Source organism: Lactuca sativa, chromosome 8 (assembly GCF_002870075.4).
Source record: "Lactuca sativa cultivar Salinas chromosome 8, Lsat_Salinas_v11, whole genome shotgun sequence".
Classification (NCBI taxonomy): domain Eukaryota; kingdom Viridiplantae; phylum Streptophyta; class Magnoliopsida; order Asterales; family Asteraceae; genus Lactuca; species Lactuca sativa.
The window spans coordinates 34,181,645-34,199,660 of NC_056630.2; the positions used below are offsets into that span (position 1 = coordinate 34,181,645).

Genomic DNA, 18,016 nt, shown 5'->3' on the forward strand with positions numbered 1-18,016 from the left:
GCCAACTTAAACGTGTCCCGGGTCCCGCATCCACTCGGCGAGTCGGACCTATGACTCGCCGAGTCCAAGGCTAAAAGAAAGGAAATACTCAAATAACATTTACGTACCAGGAACCGGGTGCTACAAATGATACATAAAGTTGCCAACTTTATGGAATCTCAACACTCCAACTAGCCTAAACAAGGAGAATAATGCATGAAAGTCTAGATCTAGACACAAAGAATCATAAAGCTTAGAGCTTGAATACTCATAAAGGTCCAAAGTATATGCTAGAAGATGATAATGAGGCATTCAAACTGGATATATGCACCGAATGCTCTTCCTTCTTCTTTAAGACACCAAAAACACCTCAGAAGCTCATAAATGTCAAAAACAAGGCTCGGGTTTTCTTGAAGATGAAAGGGAGGTAATGGAGGCTGAGAGTCTACAAACCCTATCCCTCACTTCCCTTAAATATGGCACAAACCCCGTAATTAGGGTTTAGCATAAAATGGTCGACGCGATGTGGCCAACATATTAACGCCACGTTGTGGTACTAATATCACCACCACGTGGCTATCGAAATTCTTTTTTTTTCTTTTGAGTTTGAATTCGATAACAACAAAAGAAGTATATACTTGGAACTTGGTGTTACAATTTGAATAATAAAATATTTAGATTTAATCAAATATCCCTATCAGCTAAGGAGGCTTCCAGAACCCCTTCTAAAAGAACCTCAAAACCGTCCATATGAAGAGGGTTTTAGAATCTCTCATTTGCTTAACTATTGAACAACTGCAACCCAACCCTTGTACCTCTAATTAACATAAAATTAATTTCCAATTAGATCTAAATAAATTTTAAACAATTTCTAATTAATTTATTAATGACATAATAAATTAATAAATCATTTATTCTCTCTTCTAATATTATTCGTTACTATTTTTGGTAATGAGGACAATCCAAAAATGGTTTTGTTTTTATTCATAAGAATATATCAATTTAGTTATCACCTTAGACACCTTAATCCAACAGTTGCATGACGTCTTGTTATTGGTTGACATTCATTTGGACCAAAGAATGGATAGGTTTGGCCCATCAAGGTTTTATGTTTGATTATCGGTCTATAAATAGAGTTTGTTAGCTAGGATTTATAGGTTGTCTTCTCTTTCGATTGCACTTTACTCTTTATCTTTGTTTAAGCTCATGAATATTTAATCATGTTGTGTAAACTTAAGTCGCATTGACCAAACCACATTATATATATATATATATATATATATATATATATATATATATATATATATATATATATATATATATATATATATATATATATATATATATTATGTCTTTGTGTTTGCGATCGTTCTCGTTTATTCCTACATTATGTTTTTCCATAAAAGAAAAACAAAAACAAAAACAAAAAAACCTCAAAACGATTCCATTTGTGTATATAACAAAAACAATGATATCATTTTGGCCTTACGACATAACATTACGCGACACAAACCCAAAACCTTACAAACCATTTTGTTGTTGGGCGTGATATGACATAACATGATAGCTTTGTACTACATTTGGCATATATTATACTGAAGATGTAATACATTTCAAGACGACAACATTTGCTAATTTTTATCTCACCCAAAAAGACACAACAAGGACTCACTCTTGATAAAATACATGAATGCCCATAACTACGTCATCTACATATACAATACAAATATCAATCTCCTAAAAAAAGACAAATATATGAACACTAATGGTGTTTTTCAAGCACTATTCATAATTCTTAAAACAATTCTATACACCCTAAAATCTCTATTAAAAACAAGAGAATAAATGTTATCTAATCTTCACAAATGCACAAAAACAAAGAAAAACTTAAATCAAACCGACAATCTTCCTTCAACCGTGCCTTGATGAATCACGTATCGAAATATACAACTCTGTGACAACCAATATACGTATTTTTCAGGTTTACCTTTCACACTCATTTTCACGCCTTTCTCTTGTTTTTCCAACAAACATGCATTAACTATCTCCAAAAGACTTGCCATGCTCAATGCCATATCCTTTGCAAAATAATACAAAATTTTCGGTAGGTATATTTTAGTTTCTTTGTTCACATACACCGTTGATTGTATAAACTCTTCTTTAGCAATCCTTAGATCCTGAAACACATTCTTCGCGTTGTAGATACGAACCTACATTCAAAAACCCATCATCAGTAGACAGTAGACAGCAGACATGTAAATATCTAAATAATTTGCATACCGCAGGGTCAGAAAACACCCCTAAAGAAAGGGCAAAATGGACAAGTGGCTCAGGGTAATCAATGGCAAAAGCATGTTTACTAGTCTCCATCTTCATCTTCCTCCCTGGAGATAGCAGTGACTGTAGCCACTGTTTTCATACTTACATTAGTAATCATACCAAAAAGAAAATCATTCATTCATATTAATTTTAGTCCATATATTCAATTCATGGGACCCACAAAGAAAATATTGAATGGTCAAAACGAAGGAAGAAAAGAATATCATTGCCATTATTAATTAATGTAATTCTTTTTGTTACTTTGAATGTTAAGAAATAAATGGTGTCTGAAATAAATAAGAGGCAAACCGGTGCTCTAAAGTGTGGTTTGATTCCTAATATAGCAATCTGTATAATGTATGCGTTGATGGATTGTCCTCCAATGTTGTAAGTTGCCTGAAGTACAAGAATACAAAATTTTAATTAAAACAAATGGATTATTTATTTATTAATGCGAATGAAATGAAAGAAAAATGAGTTGCACATGTTTTACCTTTAAAATGGAATTACTTTTCGTGTTACTGTGAGTTCCATATGCTAAATATGCCTGCATAAAAAAAACACATAACACCATTTCAACAAGTAACCCATAAATCACGTCTCTTTCAAAAATGTCTAAAGAAAAATTCAACATTAATCTTTTCGAAAAATGCAGATTACTTTTGAAGGGTATTTTGGACATTTGACAAACAAAGACTTACATGCATCACCAAAGCGTTATGAACATTGATCCAAAATGCAAGTTTTTGTTCACGCTTCATTTTCACAGGGTCAACGCTCTCAAGCTTTTTGACCAATGTTCTACACGATTTAAAACTAATTAGAACAAAACCCAAAATTTAAAACCATTGAAGTTAATGATTAGAAATTTAGAATGACCTGAATCTTTTTAACATCCTTGCAGCATAACTGAAGCCATCATCATCTACACCTATTTTTAAAACTTCAATCATCTTAGCATACGGCCCTTTTTCCTCTTTTACCCCTACATTTTTACTGTCCCATGAAGCTCTCTCAGTGCAATAAGGACTCCATGTATCAGAAAGATTTCTAGTACAATATGTACCCGAAGAAGACAGAGATGAAGCAGAAGAAACAGAAGGTCCACTTTGATTTTGGTCCCCAAGCTTACAGTAGATAGAAGATATGCATCTGATCAAATCTTCAGAAAGCCTATCAGGACCATCAATAAGGGTATTTTCGGTATAAGGACTTTCAAGGTGATCCCCAAGGCTACGTGCAGTTTTCCTCTCCTGTTATTACTCGAAAGTCAAATGGAGGGGTGTGGGGGATATGATAATTGATAAGATCAGTTTAAAACTTACTTTTTTAGATGATGAATTTGGAATGGTGGAATGACGATTTAGTCCCTCCTGAAGAGGGGGAATTCGACCATGGTAACCACTTAACCAAGCTTCAGAGTTTAGTTTGGACTCCTTGGAAGGGATGCTATGAACCTGTTGCTTAAAAGCTGTCCGGTAGAGTGAAAGAAGATAACTTTCCAAATGAGCTATTTCTGTTTCCAGAGATGTGATCTCTTTCACCAATTCCATTGATGACTGTATGCAGATTCATCAAAGATAAGTTGAATAAACATATACGAGCTAAAAAAAGAGGCATCTGCTAGAAAATAACCTTTGAATTTGGGGTCGCGTTTGAAGCAATGGAAGAAAACGAAGTCGAACATGGTGTCATCTCTGATTCCGACCAAACAGAGGATTGATCGAGCAATATTTTCCCCAATTTAGCATCCTGTGTCAAAGATACAGTAAAAAAATAATATTTTGGATCATTGGCATTCAAAAGAAGAATTGCAAATTCATCAACCCTAAAAGTAATCGTAAGATGAAGACTAACTGGGGTGAAATTGTTGGAAGGTCTTGGTGCCATGTCTACTGACCCATGATCGTCTTTGCTAATCTGCCCATTATTCCAGGAACAACTGCAAAACAAACCCACAGTCAAATTTGGTGAACAAACAAAGCTAAAACTCAGAAACTGTTCCTACAAACATGACTATCAATTCGCAGAAAAAAAAAACAAACAAAAGCAGTTGCTTTAAAATTTACCCATTTGATAATGATTGAATTAAGCATGCCCTCGTTTTAATTGATGCGAGATTATTAAAATAAACAGAATACACGAAACCCACCTAACAATGAATGAATTACGTATACCCTTTTAACACAAACACGTTTGGGAAACAACATGAGAGTAAAAATCGAAAGCTTACCCTTGAAAGCTTGAGTGGCGGGAAGACAAAGGAGAAATAGGAGTAGTGGAATCACAGTTAACTCTCGGCATCATTTCTGTTGACAACGAGGAGATGAAGAAAATATAATAACTCACTCACCGACAGTTTATGATGACGATCATTAACTGCATTCACAGTATTAGAAACCCGAAGCTGTATCGAAAACTACGTTAGGACCAGATAACGGGGGGAAATGCAAATGAAAAATCAAAGAAAAGGGAATGAAGAAGCGTCATTTAAGAAGAGAGAGCCCTCCATATTAGGGTAAATGGTGTGGAAACTGAAAAGCGACAAATGTACGAACAACCCCACACCAGTCTTTATCCATCATAAATACAGAGTGGGTGATGAATATATTACAAGAAATCTTTTGAGGGACGAGGGGTCGAGCATAGTAGGTGTGTAAATTGAATATCGAAGAGTGTAGAGAGAAAGAGAAAGAGAGAGGAGAATGAATTGAATAATGGCGCATCGGGGTGGGGGAGATGAGAGCAGCAAGCAATTGCATTGCTGTCTGTAAATAGAATTACGTGCGACTCGGAAATACATGTGCAATAATAATAATATTGGGATTTTCATTTTTACCCTTCAGAGTTTTGGACTCCGGGTTTTTATTGGTAAACCTGATAATCATAATCGTAAAATCAACATTTTTATTTAAGACTGTTTTTATGTTTTATAAAATTGTGATCGTAAGATCATAATCGAAGAATTCTATTAATTAAAACTACCATTCAAATTTGTTTGTGTGGTCTTATTTGTATAGTGTTCATCACTTCATTGTAATTTGATATGTTGATTAAGAGACTATTTGGATTTTTAAGATCTGAATTGTTAACATATTGTTTGGTTGGAACATCTGAATTGTTGTGTTAAATTATAAAAATAATCATTTTACCTTGTATTATTTTTTGCTGAATAATTAAAAATATATATAAACACTATACAAAATCCAAATTAACATAAATCAAAATTTATCTTCAATAATTTATAATGATATTTTTTAGATATATTTACAAAAATAACATCATTTTTTTACATCCCAAGGATTTCAAAGTTAAAAAACAACGTATTTGACATTGAATGTTGAGATATAAATGACAACGAACTTGCAACCGAACACTTGATGATTGATTTGTACTCCTTGTCGATTATTACATCAAATACAATAGCCCCTCATTTTTTTTTCTTTCAAACATTTCAACCTGCAAATTCAAATTCAACAAGGAAACAAATAAACAATTTAAACACATATTCAGAAACTGGATATCAAATCCATCACCAACTTTTCAAAGTATGTTGCTAGAATCAATAATTTATCAAAATCTCCAATTGTTACAATTTGTATAAACTACTTTCAATTCATAAAAAGTTCATTCAAAGTTGCTAGATAATGATGCACCATCATTTATGTATCAAACTCCATATGATATGAATCATTTCACCAATGTAGGTATCTTTGTGTTCTATTTCCAATTCACCAACTAATTGGTTGGTTTCTTTGCAAAAATCTACAATGTTAACCAACCAAATTATCATCTTCTATCTTAAGATTTCAAACAATATTGATATACATATATCATATGAAGATCCAGTACATAACCGGACATTAAATACAACAAAAATCAAAATCGAGGACTAATAATCAAGTTCTAGGGCAAAAAAAGAAGAAAAAATCGATGTATTTATAAGAATCGGTTTTCAAGGGTAAAAAAGAACAACCGATCTATTTACAAAAATCTATTTTCAGGAAGAAAAAACTTACCTGCAACATGAGGTCGTCGTTGCTGGCGGAGGCGGTGAAATCAATGCTGGAGGTAGCAGATGATTGTAGATCGAAGAGGTAGGAGAAAGGGTGGAAGGGAGGAGAAGGGGCAATGCTGTCGGAGCTTGGTGTTGGAAGCCGTGGTGGGAGTCGATTTTAGGGAGGTACGCGACGGGAGGAGGTGATCGGTGCTGGAGATGATCGGAGGTGGAAGGAGACAAAAGAGACGATCTGAAGGTGGTTGTGTGGTTTTGGAGGCGTGTATCAACGTATGAGTGTAAAAAGGGGAGGAAGCATGCTTTTTTTTCCAGATACAATTTCAAGTCTGAAACTTTAAGAGGCTTTTATTCCTATGCTACCAAACATTCTTAATCTAAAAAATTAAGAGTTTACCTCTTAATTTGTCAATTAAGAGGCTACCAAACAACCCCTAAGATATCCTAGTTGGATCTTACAATTTTGGTATAGATCTTGTTTTATCCTTATGTGATTGAGATTGCTTTTCATTTGTTGGTTCAAATCCCAACAACCATGGTTCATAAATGTTTGTATTAAAAACTAATAATGCGTTGTAAGATCATCTAAGTATCAACAAAGGTAACTATGATAACAAATCACGTATGTACGAATTTCGTATGTCATAAGGTCTAATGTTAATAAACTAACAACTACGTGAAAAATAAATTGGATAAAAAACAATGATCAATAAAAAAGAGATTAGTAACATTCAAATGAATACTACATAAACAATCAACCGAAAAATAACATTAACCATACACACATTTTAGATTTCATATGGTTAACTGTCAACATGATAGTGATAATGTACGTGTAAATGGAAAGAGGTCATTATCCTTTATTCCAATGATAATTACAACCGAGCAATTACAAAACACTAACCAAATAACCTGAGATAGCAATGAATTACTATGGTGTAATAGGGTCAACCTTACATTGTTTTGAAGTAAGCAAGGGCTTAGGGTCGTAATTCTAAAGCTAATTCAGTAATTGTATTACATAAACGATTGTTAGACATGCTACAATAAACAATTCCACAAACACAAGTGAACGACGATTCAATTTCGACAAAACACAACCTTTTATTCTTCTTCCTTCTCGGCTTCTTTGCTACTCTCGATTCTTGAAAACTAAAAGTCTGAAACGCAGTCTTCTCAATTCTTCCTTCTCCATTCTTTGATTCTCGATTGTCCAAATCAAGGGGGCTCACCCTTAACTGAAACAGTATGTGTTTTTCACTTTTCCACTTTTGAGTTTTCTATTATCTTCTAGTTTTGAGTTTCCCATTATCTCCTCAACTGCATGGACAATAGCTAATTAGGGTTAATTTTTTAAAATTATCCATTGTCCATTGATTACAAAATATAGAATTAGGGACTCAAGGTTGGAACTTGGAACAAATTTAAGTTTTCCAGTTTTTAGTTTTTCATTGTCTTCTATTTGCATGGCTGTCAAGAACTCAAGTGTCACTAACTCATTGTGTCAAGTAGGCAAGCACCATGTATTTTCATTAATCCATAATCCATTACTTTCCATTTATTGTTTTTTCATCTTTAGGTATCTTGTTGATTGTTATTATTAATCAAATAATCAATAATCGTGCCTAAGAGAAAATATGAATTAGGGGCTTTAAAAAGGAAAATAAAAATGCAACAAGAAGCTTTTATCGAATCCCTAAAAGGGTCATTTTAAAAAATTTCAACTACAAACTAAAATATTGATAATGAACAATAAAAAACTAATCTTAATAATAATAACCATGAACAAATTAATATTGAAATTGATAAGGAACAAACTAATATTGAAAATGATAACGAACAAACTAATATTAAAAAAGATAATGACCCTTTAAACATATATGATCCAAGTTGATGGAATAATGTTAATACTACTTTAAGAGATTTAATCGTAGAAAAATATCATATTAAGATTTATAATTTTAACTTTCCAAAAGATCAACATTTAAAGCTTTACTATATCTCTATATATGCAAAAAAAAAAATATCAAATGGAGAAAAATAAGAGAGAACATGGTTGGTTAATTCCATAAATATAGATATATCCCAGTAACAAATCTCCCAACGAGTGTGTATAATCAGACTTTCTCCTTCACACGATCCTCATAAGTACCTAAAACACATATAATCAACAACTATAAGCACAAACCTTAGTGAGTTCCATAAGATACCACATAGAACACATCATAAATAAACAACTAAGCGTTATCAGCAACCTTTGGGACTATTAGCAATCACAATGGGCAAACAACACGTCCTGTGGGTTATTAGCAACCCTGGAGACTATTTGCGATCTCAATCACACATAAATGCATAACACACTAATAACAGTTAGACCTAATTGGTCATCACAAATACAACTATTATACCACGCAGGTAAGAATAAGTGAGGAGACTCACCTGATAATGATGATAGATAAATCTCACACCCGAACTGTTGGAACTAGACTCCGCCTAATAACACAATAATTAACCCTAATTAATAATTAAGGTCCATAACTCAACTCACAAGGTTAAATCCCACAACTATGCCCCTTAAGGGCAAAAAGATCATTTTGCCCCTCCCATGATCCAAAACCTTAAATCTTGACCAAAGAACAAAAGTCAGCAAAAAGGTCAACTACCCAGCGCGTACGCTGGGTGTACTCAAAAAACCAGATGGGTGGGGGTCAGGCCTGGCTACGTTGGGCGTAGCCAAAAGTACATGGGGCGTACGTCGTCTGATCCCATAATTACTCCATAAAGGTCTTAATCGTTAAGACATGCAATCCAAACATAGATCTGACCTCTATAGAATATCTTAAACCATAAAGTCCATAACTTTAAGCCTTTACATGGCTGAAAAGAGCTTAAACCTTAAAACCCTAACTTAGTCCAAACTCAACACCTCCAAACTCTTGCATGGTTGGAAAGGGACCATCAAGCAACCATTTTTATGAATCTACAAGACCTAAAACACATAAAATGACAACTAATATGCTCTGGAGTACTCCATACTCACAAATGTCCAAGCTTTGGGACTAAAAGCTCATAAAAACTCATCTATGGAGATCTAGAAAGAAACACATCAAGGTATAAACTTTATACATTCAAAAGATGCACAAAATGAGGTACTTTCTAGATCTACAAGCGGCAAGCAACACAACCTTCTTCAATGGTCTTCTTCTTCAACAAAAGAGCACCAAAATCACCAACAAGCTTCAAAATCTCCACACACAAGGATTAGGCTCGAGATTAGGGTTTGTAAGGAGTAGAGGTTGATAGGGAATGTCCAAGGGAGGCATAAGGTGGATTATATAGGGACAAACCCTCAAATCTAGGGTTTTAAGAGCTAAGCTAGTACGCCCCGCGTACTAGCATGCACCCCGCTATCCCAGGTCTCTCATGAGTACGCTGCACGTACCATCAAGTACGCCCAACGTACGGAATGAGGTGCGAAACTTTTAACAACAAGGGACCAAATGTGCAAACTTTAATTAAACCAAGGGCTAAAAATGGAAGTAGTTGAAAATTGGATGTTACAATTCTTAGCCACTAGAATCAGACTTCCCCCTCGAAGTCAGCCTCAGGAAACAGGTCATTGTAGTGCTCGTGCATCTTGTCTCAGGCTCCGAAGTCCACTCCGAGTTTGACCAAGTTCACTACTTTATTCCTCAAAGTCTTCACTCTCTGATCCAGAATTTCCATAGGCCTCTCGATGTAATTCATACGGTCATCGAGCTGAATGTCCTCCAAAGGAACCACAGCTATATATATATATATATATATATATATATATATATATATATATATATATATATATATATATATATATATATATATATATATATATATATCTCTTAAATTAGACACCAATATTAATTGATTTACATCAATAATATAAACCAACAATAGAAATATAAGCTAGAAACATAAAATTTTATTTAAAAGTGGTAATTTTTTATTACATAATAATTAATAATAGAATCTAATAATAACTTTTCAATAAGAAATTATGCGCCAGCCAAGCTATTTATCGATGCCGCTTTGCAAGGGCATACAACATCTAGTTGTGTAAAATATACTTTGTATATTTATTTCTAATGCAGAGTCTCTTGTATTGCTTAGTCTAAAATTTAGTTATTATCTTAATACTACCGTTTTTGTAATCACTAATCAGACTTGTTTTATGTTAACCCAAGTTTACCCAACCCAATTCCATTCATTCGACTCCTTTGGTGGTTCATTTATTATGACAAAAAATAATTCTGATCTATTTATTCATTCCACTTGACGGAACTTATTTTGCGAATGTGAAAACAGGACTGACCAAGTAAAAATTTTGAAAGTTGAGAAATTAAGAATGATGGTGACAGGGCCTTTGGGGAGGTCAACAACTCTGGCCCTGATATATCATCATAATGTTTAAAGAGCAGAGACCAACTAATTGAATGGAAACATTGTTTTATATTTACATGTTTTAAAATCTTGATATAAATATTTTGGATCTTTCTAATCTCCTTGGTTTATATAAAAATAAAAATAGACGTATACCTGCACAACGTATAAATAAAATTATATGGTTAAAATAATATTTAGCGAAAATAATAATATTGAGCAAGGTTCTAAAAAGTTCGTCATGGCTCCGCCATAGCGCGCCATGGCTCCAAGGCTTGTATACGTCGCCAAGTTTTACCAAAACGCCGCCTTGACATATATATGTGTATAAAAATAAATAATAGTTAAAAATACATATAAAAATATGAATTATATACAAAATTGCCGCTTTAAGTCACGCCTTACAAACGACATGGCTCGCCAAGGCTCGGAAAAGCTTGAGGCTTGACATTGCCGCCAAGTTACGCCTTACGTTATTTAGAACATTGGTATTGAGTAATGGTCAAAGATGCAGAATTCATGTTCACGCATATAAAGAACATATAAATAACATATTCTTATGATTGGTACGTGCATAGTTACTAAACAATTTTTATGATATTCAAATGAACGTTTCTTTGTAAACAATTTTTTTTTTTTCAAAGTTTCATCTATCATATCTTACGCCCTGTTCCCGAGTTTAACAAAAAAGAAGAAGAGAAGATAAAAGAAAGTCATGAGAGAAAAGAAGATAAAAGAAAAGAAAACAAAATTTTCTTTTGTGTTCTCGAGTTTGAGAGAAGTGGAAGGAAAATAAATCATTTTGTTATTTCTTTCCAAATCCTCCCAAATCGGAAGGAAAGTTAGGAGGGAAAGTGATCCTTCCATTTACTTTCACTTCCTTCCACTTCCCTCCTTTAATGAAACTCGGGAACACCAATTTCTTTTATTTTCTTCTCAATTCCACCCATTTCCTTTTCCTTTCTCTCGTTAAGTTGAACTCGGAAACGGGATGTTAATCTATATTTCGAATGACTTATATCGTTTTTTCTTATTGCATACGAATGATATTTCTTAAAGTATGATATGACCTAGTAATATATCATCGGTAGAAAAAAGATTGTGGATGCTAGAAGAATGTAAATAACATATTTTTTGTATTAGTGGTTATTATCATCATCTAAAGAAAAACCATGTGTTAATAGAGTTCTATTATATCAAATAGTTGCTATGATATATATGACGTATTCAGCAAAAATAGTTGGTAGCAGATCACTAGTAGCTTTTAATTAGTAACATTTTGTTAAACGCTATGTGAAGTAGTATTTAGATTTAAAACGTTTTCTTTAAACTAAAAGCTAAACGCTTGTGGTGTCAAACGGGGCTTTCTGTTCAAAACAGAGAATTTTGTCAAACGTTAGAAGCTAGAAGCTCTCAAACGCTCTGTACCGAACAAGCCGATAATAATATACAACAAAATACATCACGGTCTTAAACCAGCAAACTACAACAAATAAATTGAAAATGCATTATTTTGGCTAAACTTCTTCTTCAAGTTCAAAAAATGTTTAAAGAAAAAAGAGATGAAAAAACAAAACAAATGATATTACTCTTAGTCAAGTTTGTTTTCACTTATTATTATGGCCATCATCATATTACAACTATTATTATTGCTATTAGTCCAATAAGTATTTTCCTCATATGATAAAAAAGGTTCATTTGTATAAGAAGCAACCGAATTGGTTTTTATCTCGTTTAACATAACCAATGGTAAAACTAGGAAGTTTGAGATAATAAACTTTTTTATACATTTGTAGAATAATTAATGATTTAAGTAACAAATAGCTACTAATTTTGATGTTGGTTTGGAAACAAGCTTTTCTAAATTCTAACAATATATTTATAATACATTGAACTCTATAAAATTTATAATATATTGTTATTTAACTTTTATAACATTTCAACCATTTTTTACCATTTTTCCTATAATGACCACTGAACTTCTTATGCATTAAACGTCAGCATATCATCTAATTATGGTTGATTTTTTTAACGATAATTTTTTTTAGTATGATAGCAAGAACCTACAAACACTTAAAACTATTTTCAATGGTTGAGTTTAATCTATTAAACATTTAACTCGTCCATTAAAAATACAGTATACATGTTGTAAAAAAGAAAGTAAAATAAAAAAGACAAGTTCATATTAAAAGATCAAAAAGGTGGAAGTTTTTTTGAACATTTATCTTTTTTATAAGATCAAAAAAGGTTAATTAATTTATTGAGAAAATGACTAAAACTTATATTCATTTTATGTAATTTCCCTTGACGTGGTTGCATGAATGAATAATTAATGAAGCGTGCAAAATAAAAGACAACATTTAAAGGGAGTAGATGATCCGATTTTTATTGTATTAGTTTAGGTCAACCAAATTATTAAACAATCTCCAAAGTGTAGATAAACAACAAGGCTCTATTCTTTATTTCCATCGTCACAATGCAAACTAAAAGTCTATGACGATGTCATATGAGCTTTGTTTTATCTTTCGAGAGTAGTTTCATTATAAAGTGAACTTGTTTTTTTCGAAGGAACATTTGGACATGATAATGTCGTCCATGAGCTTAAGAATTTAATCAATTAACAACGAAGCATTTTAAAAGTTCTTCAATTCCCTGGCTATCCAAATGAACATTTAAGTTAACTAGTGTGTCTGCGATCCTTAGTGAGAGGTAAAAAGGTCGTATGTATTTTTGTGTGTGTGTGTGTTTGTACGATTTGAAGTGACAACTATCATAAATAAAATAATTGATTGCCTCTTACATTTTTGACTTTACATCCATAAAAAGGAGACTTGTTAGTGCATGAACTTTTGGTTTGGTTGTCAAGAAAAGTTAAAAAAATTATGACAATCGTACTATAACTGGACCAATAAGTGCATGTTATTTACTTTTCTTTTTGAATGGCAATGATTTATTTTATTAAAATTAAATGCTCCAATGGAACTATTAGGCCCGGAGGTATGGGCCTAAAATGTCGTGGACGAGACTCACGTAACACAAGGAACAACGTCTCAGGGCTGCATGTCGTGGCAATTCATGGAAGATACAACGCATGGCAACAAGAGGGAGAGAAAGAAAGATACATACGTACTTTGACTTTCAAACATCTGTCTATTTCCTCTGCCAATCATATTGAATTTAGGCCTGTCGAGAAAAACCAAAACCCGTTTTATGCACCCGATCCGTTCCGAATTCGGATAAAATTGGTCGGTATGAACATTTGGCTAATAGGTTAACCTGATAATAGTATAGGTCGGGTTTAAGGTATGAATATTAATTTCCAGGTATACCCGAATTCGTTTTTTAAATAATACTCAATATACATGAGTCGGGAGGTAGGCACGCTTAAAAAAAACCCTTAAGTTTCTTCTTATGATCGACGTAAAGCAAACATACAACGCAAACACACACTAAACCTCGCAATCGCCTCACTAATTCGCCTTTCGTTAAACCCTCATCGACTCCAGAAAAATTCTTCCGATCCTCAAAGACGCAATTCTCAACCTCCATCTTCGTTATATGCTGAAAAGTCTCAGTCTCCTTGATTGATCAAAATTCCAAGTCCCATGCGTTCGACGGTTCAAGTATGCAATCACAATCATAGGTTAAAAATTTTGCATCCTCTTTGATTTCTTTGTTGTGCTGTTGTTAATCACAGGTTAAAATATGTTGGTTTTGATTCACACTCTGTTTAGCTTAGGCTTAACTCTACATAACTAATGAATGGTTACATAACATTGATTTATGGAATTGAGTGTTTAGTTTGTTGAAATTGTTTAGAAAAATAAAAAATATAAGTTGATTTGCTGCAGAAAAATAAAAAATACAGACGTTTGATGTATAAAGTTGAATGAAACATCCAAAAAATATGACCCAAAAATTTTGTTTTGAAAATATTATAAGAAACTATAATCATCCATAATCAATAAGAAAACCAAGTGTCATGTGTCTCCAAATCTCATATCAAATACTGTATAAAAAACAATTAATAAAATATATCAGAGTCTCAATAAATCCCAGGCTGAAATCTGTGGTGTGTGTCATGCGATCATCCCGAGCCCTTCCCTTTGCTAGCTGAAGTACCTGAAACCAAAACTGAAAACCGTAAGCATGAAGCTTAGTGAGCTCCCCCAAACTAGCACATACTATACAAGCACATATATCGAATAACATAACTCTGGGACTACTCCCACTGCATCGGGACAAATCCCGACATCGGCTTACCCGACATTGGACTCCTGTCTGGCATCGGGCTCACCCCAACATCCGACCACATCGGGCATTGGGCTCACCCCGACATCGGGCTTACCCCAACACATACATAACATAATCACATAATCTGCATCGGGCTTGCCTCGGCATCGGACCGAAGCCCGGAACAAAACAACATATAACACATAAACTAGCATACATCGGGCTTGCCCCGAAATACATAATACATGGCATAATGACTAGCATACATCGGGCTTACCCCCGATCACATAACATATAATATAATCACATACACTGCATCGGGCTTGCCCGACATCGGACCAGAGTCCGGAACACATAACACATAACACAATCACATATACTGCATCGGGCTTGCCTGACATCAGACCGAAGCCCGGAACATATAACATATAACACATAAACATGCATGAATCACAAAGACATCAAGCATACATAACTACTTCTCGGGACCGCCCCGGCATCGGACCGAAGTCCGAAAACATATAGACTGCATTGGGCTAACCCCGACATCCGATCAAACTCCGGAACTACTATCATCAAAACGGGCCGGCATTGTGGCCGTAGACCCGTTCCTACTAGAGGAAAACTCACCTCGTAAGACTGACTGCTGAAAACCCGAGTGAGAAATCCCTGACTGTTGTTTCGGCTGCTCTCCGACTATCATGACCAAATAAACACTTAGTCAGAAATAAGGATTCTTCTATGGGTAAAATGACTATTTTACCCTTCTGATCCAATTTTGGCCATGACCCAGGCCCAATCCTTTCTAGTCCTTCTAAACTCACTAAGGCCCATTAAAGTCCTCCAATGGCCCAATTTTCTAAATTGGGCCCAACTCCTCAAATGGGCTTTCCACCCAACCCAAAACTAGCCTTTGGGCCCTTAACTGTCTCCTGGTGGCCCATCACGGTCCAACATCTGCTAACCCAAGCCCTGGCCCCAAACCGAGGCCCAATAACGCAAAGTCCACAGTCTGAGTGTACGTTGAGCGTACTCTTCTATACGATGCGCGTACAGCTTGCATGGCTTGTACGCTGCGCGTACTGGCGTGTACGCCCAGCGTACTCCCCTGATAAGCCATATTCTTCAAAACTGTTTAATCCCTTAAGACACAACTTCCAAACTTCAGATCTGAGTCTAATAATCCTTCTTAACCCATAAAGTTGATCACTTGGTGGCTTGCACCCCACCAAATGAGATCAAACTTGGAAAAATAGCAACTATCTTCATGGAAATGGCTAGATCTCTTGCATGGATGCAAATAGGCCTTAAAGATTGCAACTTTACTGCTCAAGGGACTCGAATAACTTCATTGGTGGCAAACCAAAGTCCAGAAACGAATTTTCACCATAAAAATCCATTCTTGAAACCAAAAAGGGACAATATCCATAAGAACCTAGATCTATGATGTAGAAGCACCAAGATGAGAATTTTATACCTTCAATAGGCTGGAAATGATGTAAACCTCTGGATCTACAAGCTCTCTTCAATCTCTTGCTTCTTCTCTACACACCTTCTTCTTCAAAAACTCCAAAATACTCCTCTAATGGCCATCCAAGCTCCAAAATCACTCAAATGATGGCTAAGGCTCCATTTCTAGGGTTTAGAGGGTGGAGGCTAAAGATATTAGGGTTAGGTTATGAGATAATAAGCTTAAATAGTGTCCAAGACCCTAAAATAGGGTTCAGGTCTGAGTGGCGTACGCCCGACGTACATATGGTACGCCCAGCATACCCTGAAGAACATTCGTGACCATCCTGGTTAGTACGCCCAGCATACTCCAAAAGTACGCCCAGTATACTCCCTTCTTCACTAGTACGCCCAACGTACTCTCTGTGTACGCCCAGCGTACTCGGCTAAGCCTGAAACCACTAAACTTCCAAAGGCTATAACTTCTCCGTTATAAATCCGTTTTCGACGATCCTTATATCCCCGAAAAGGTAAAGAGAAGCCCTACACTTCTATCAACTCATATATTCCTTAAGACCTTCCAAAAAAAGTCCATTTTCCACAAAAGCCCAAACTGACACTTTGCCGAAATACCCCTAGGCTCCAAAACACAAACCGAATATCCAGATCGCTTCTAATACATCACTCGCACCCAAAATGGCCTAGGTCTTACCCTTTTCAAAAGCCATAATCCTTATGATTATCGGCCTTCAGGCCACAGCCTCAGACTAAGATTCAATTCAGAACAGGACGTTACAACTCTCCCCCACTTAAATTAGATTTCGTCCTCGAAATCGTTCGTTACCATTCATATACCAGACGACCTAAACAATACGGCCACAAACCCAAAAATACCATAGCCTTCCCAAGGTCTGAGTTCCATAATGGTCTATCTTCCTGACGGACCGCCTATGCCCTAACTACCATGCCAAAACCTCATCGAGTAACTGACCAATGCACATTCCCCATTGTTGATTATCTCAATGCTATCATCAGAAACAAAATCCCTGTCCATAACTAGTGGTAGTGTACTTGTACTTGACAGAAGGCTCAGATAATCCTTCAAGTAGAAGATTCATCCCTGTAACGGTTAGACTCATACGAGAGTTGCGCAACAGGTTCAAATCAACTACTCTGAGATTATTTAATCCAACTACAAAGGACAAGTCACTTCCAAATCATTCAGTTTCTTCGCCTGAACCGAAAATCCTAAGACACCAATACTGTCTGATACTCTGAAACTACCCGCAACACAGAATTGCCTGAAACACTGAACTGCCCAAAACACTAAACTGCCTGAAACACTGAACCATCTAAAACACTGAACTGCCTGAACAACACGTTGCTACATGGCTGCTTCCCCAAGGTCCATCGGGACCTCCCTGGTTCCAGCCTATCTGGAATACGGACGCCCCGTCCGGTTGCTGAGTCAAGAGTAATCTCATAGTCGCCCCACACGACTTCCAAGCGTAATCCTTTTTATCAACAATTTCCACAAGTTCTCTTGCCACCATGGCTCTAACGACTTGGTGATTTACTGATCGAGTCCATACGTCGAGTCCTGAC

General features: G+C 35.2%; 1 protein-coding gene across 2 annotated transcripts; it reads right to left on the minus strand.

Annotated features, from left to right (window-relative positions):
- Positions 1-1,653: 1,653 nt before the first annotated feature.
- Positions 1,654-5,036, minus strand: LOC111892928 (uncharacterized). 2 transcript variants are annotated; one of them, XM_023889002.3, is made up of 11 exons: positions 4,532-5,036; positions 4,156-4,240; positions 3,934-4,050; positions 3,624-3,857; positions 3,365-3,551; positions 3,178-3,283; positions 3,000-3,099; positions 2,792-2,845; positions 2,608-2,694; positions 2,260-2,388; positions 1,654-2,189 (listed from the first exon to the last, which is right to left on the minus strand). In XM_023889002.3, exons 1-11 carry the CDS (start codon positions 4,603-4,605, stop codon positions 1,872-1,874), a joined length of 1,491 nt encoding a protein of 496 aa, XP_023744770.1. In that variant the 5' UTR covers positions 4,606-5,036; the 3' UTR covers positions 1,654-1,871. The 2 variants fall into 2 exon arrangements, with proteins under 2 accessions (XP_023744770.1, XP_023744769.1); XM_023889001.3 differs by having other exon boundaries at positions 3,178-3,551; positions 4,532-5,035.
- Between the last annotated feature and the right edge of the window lie 12,980 nt (positions 5,037-18,016).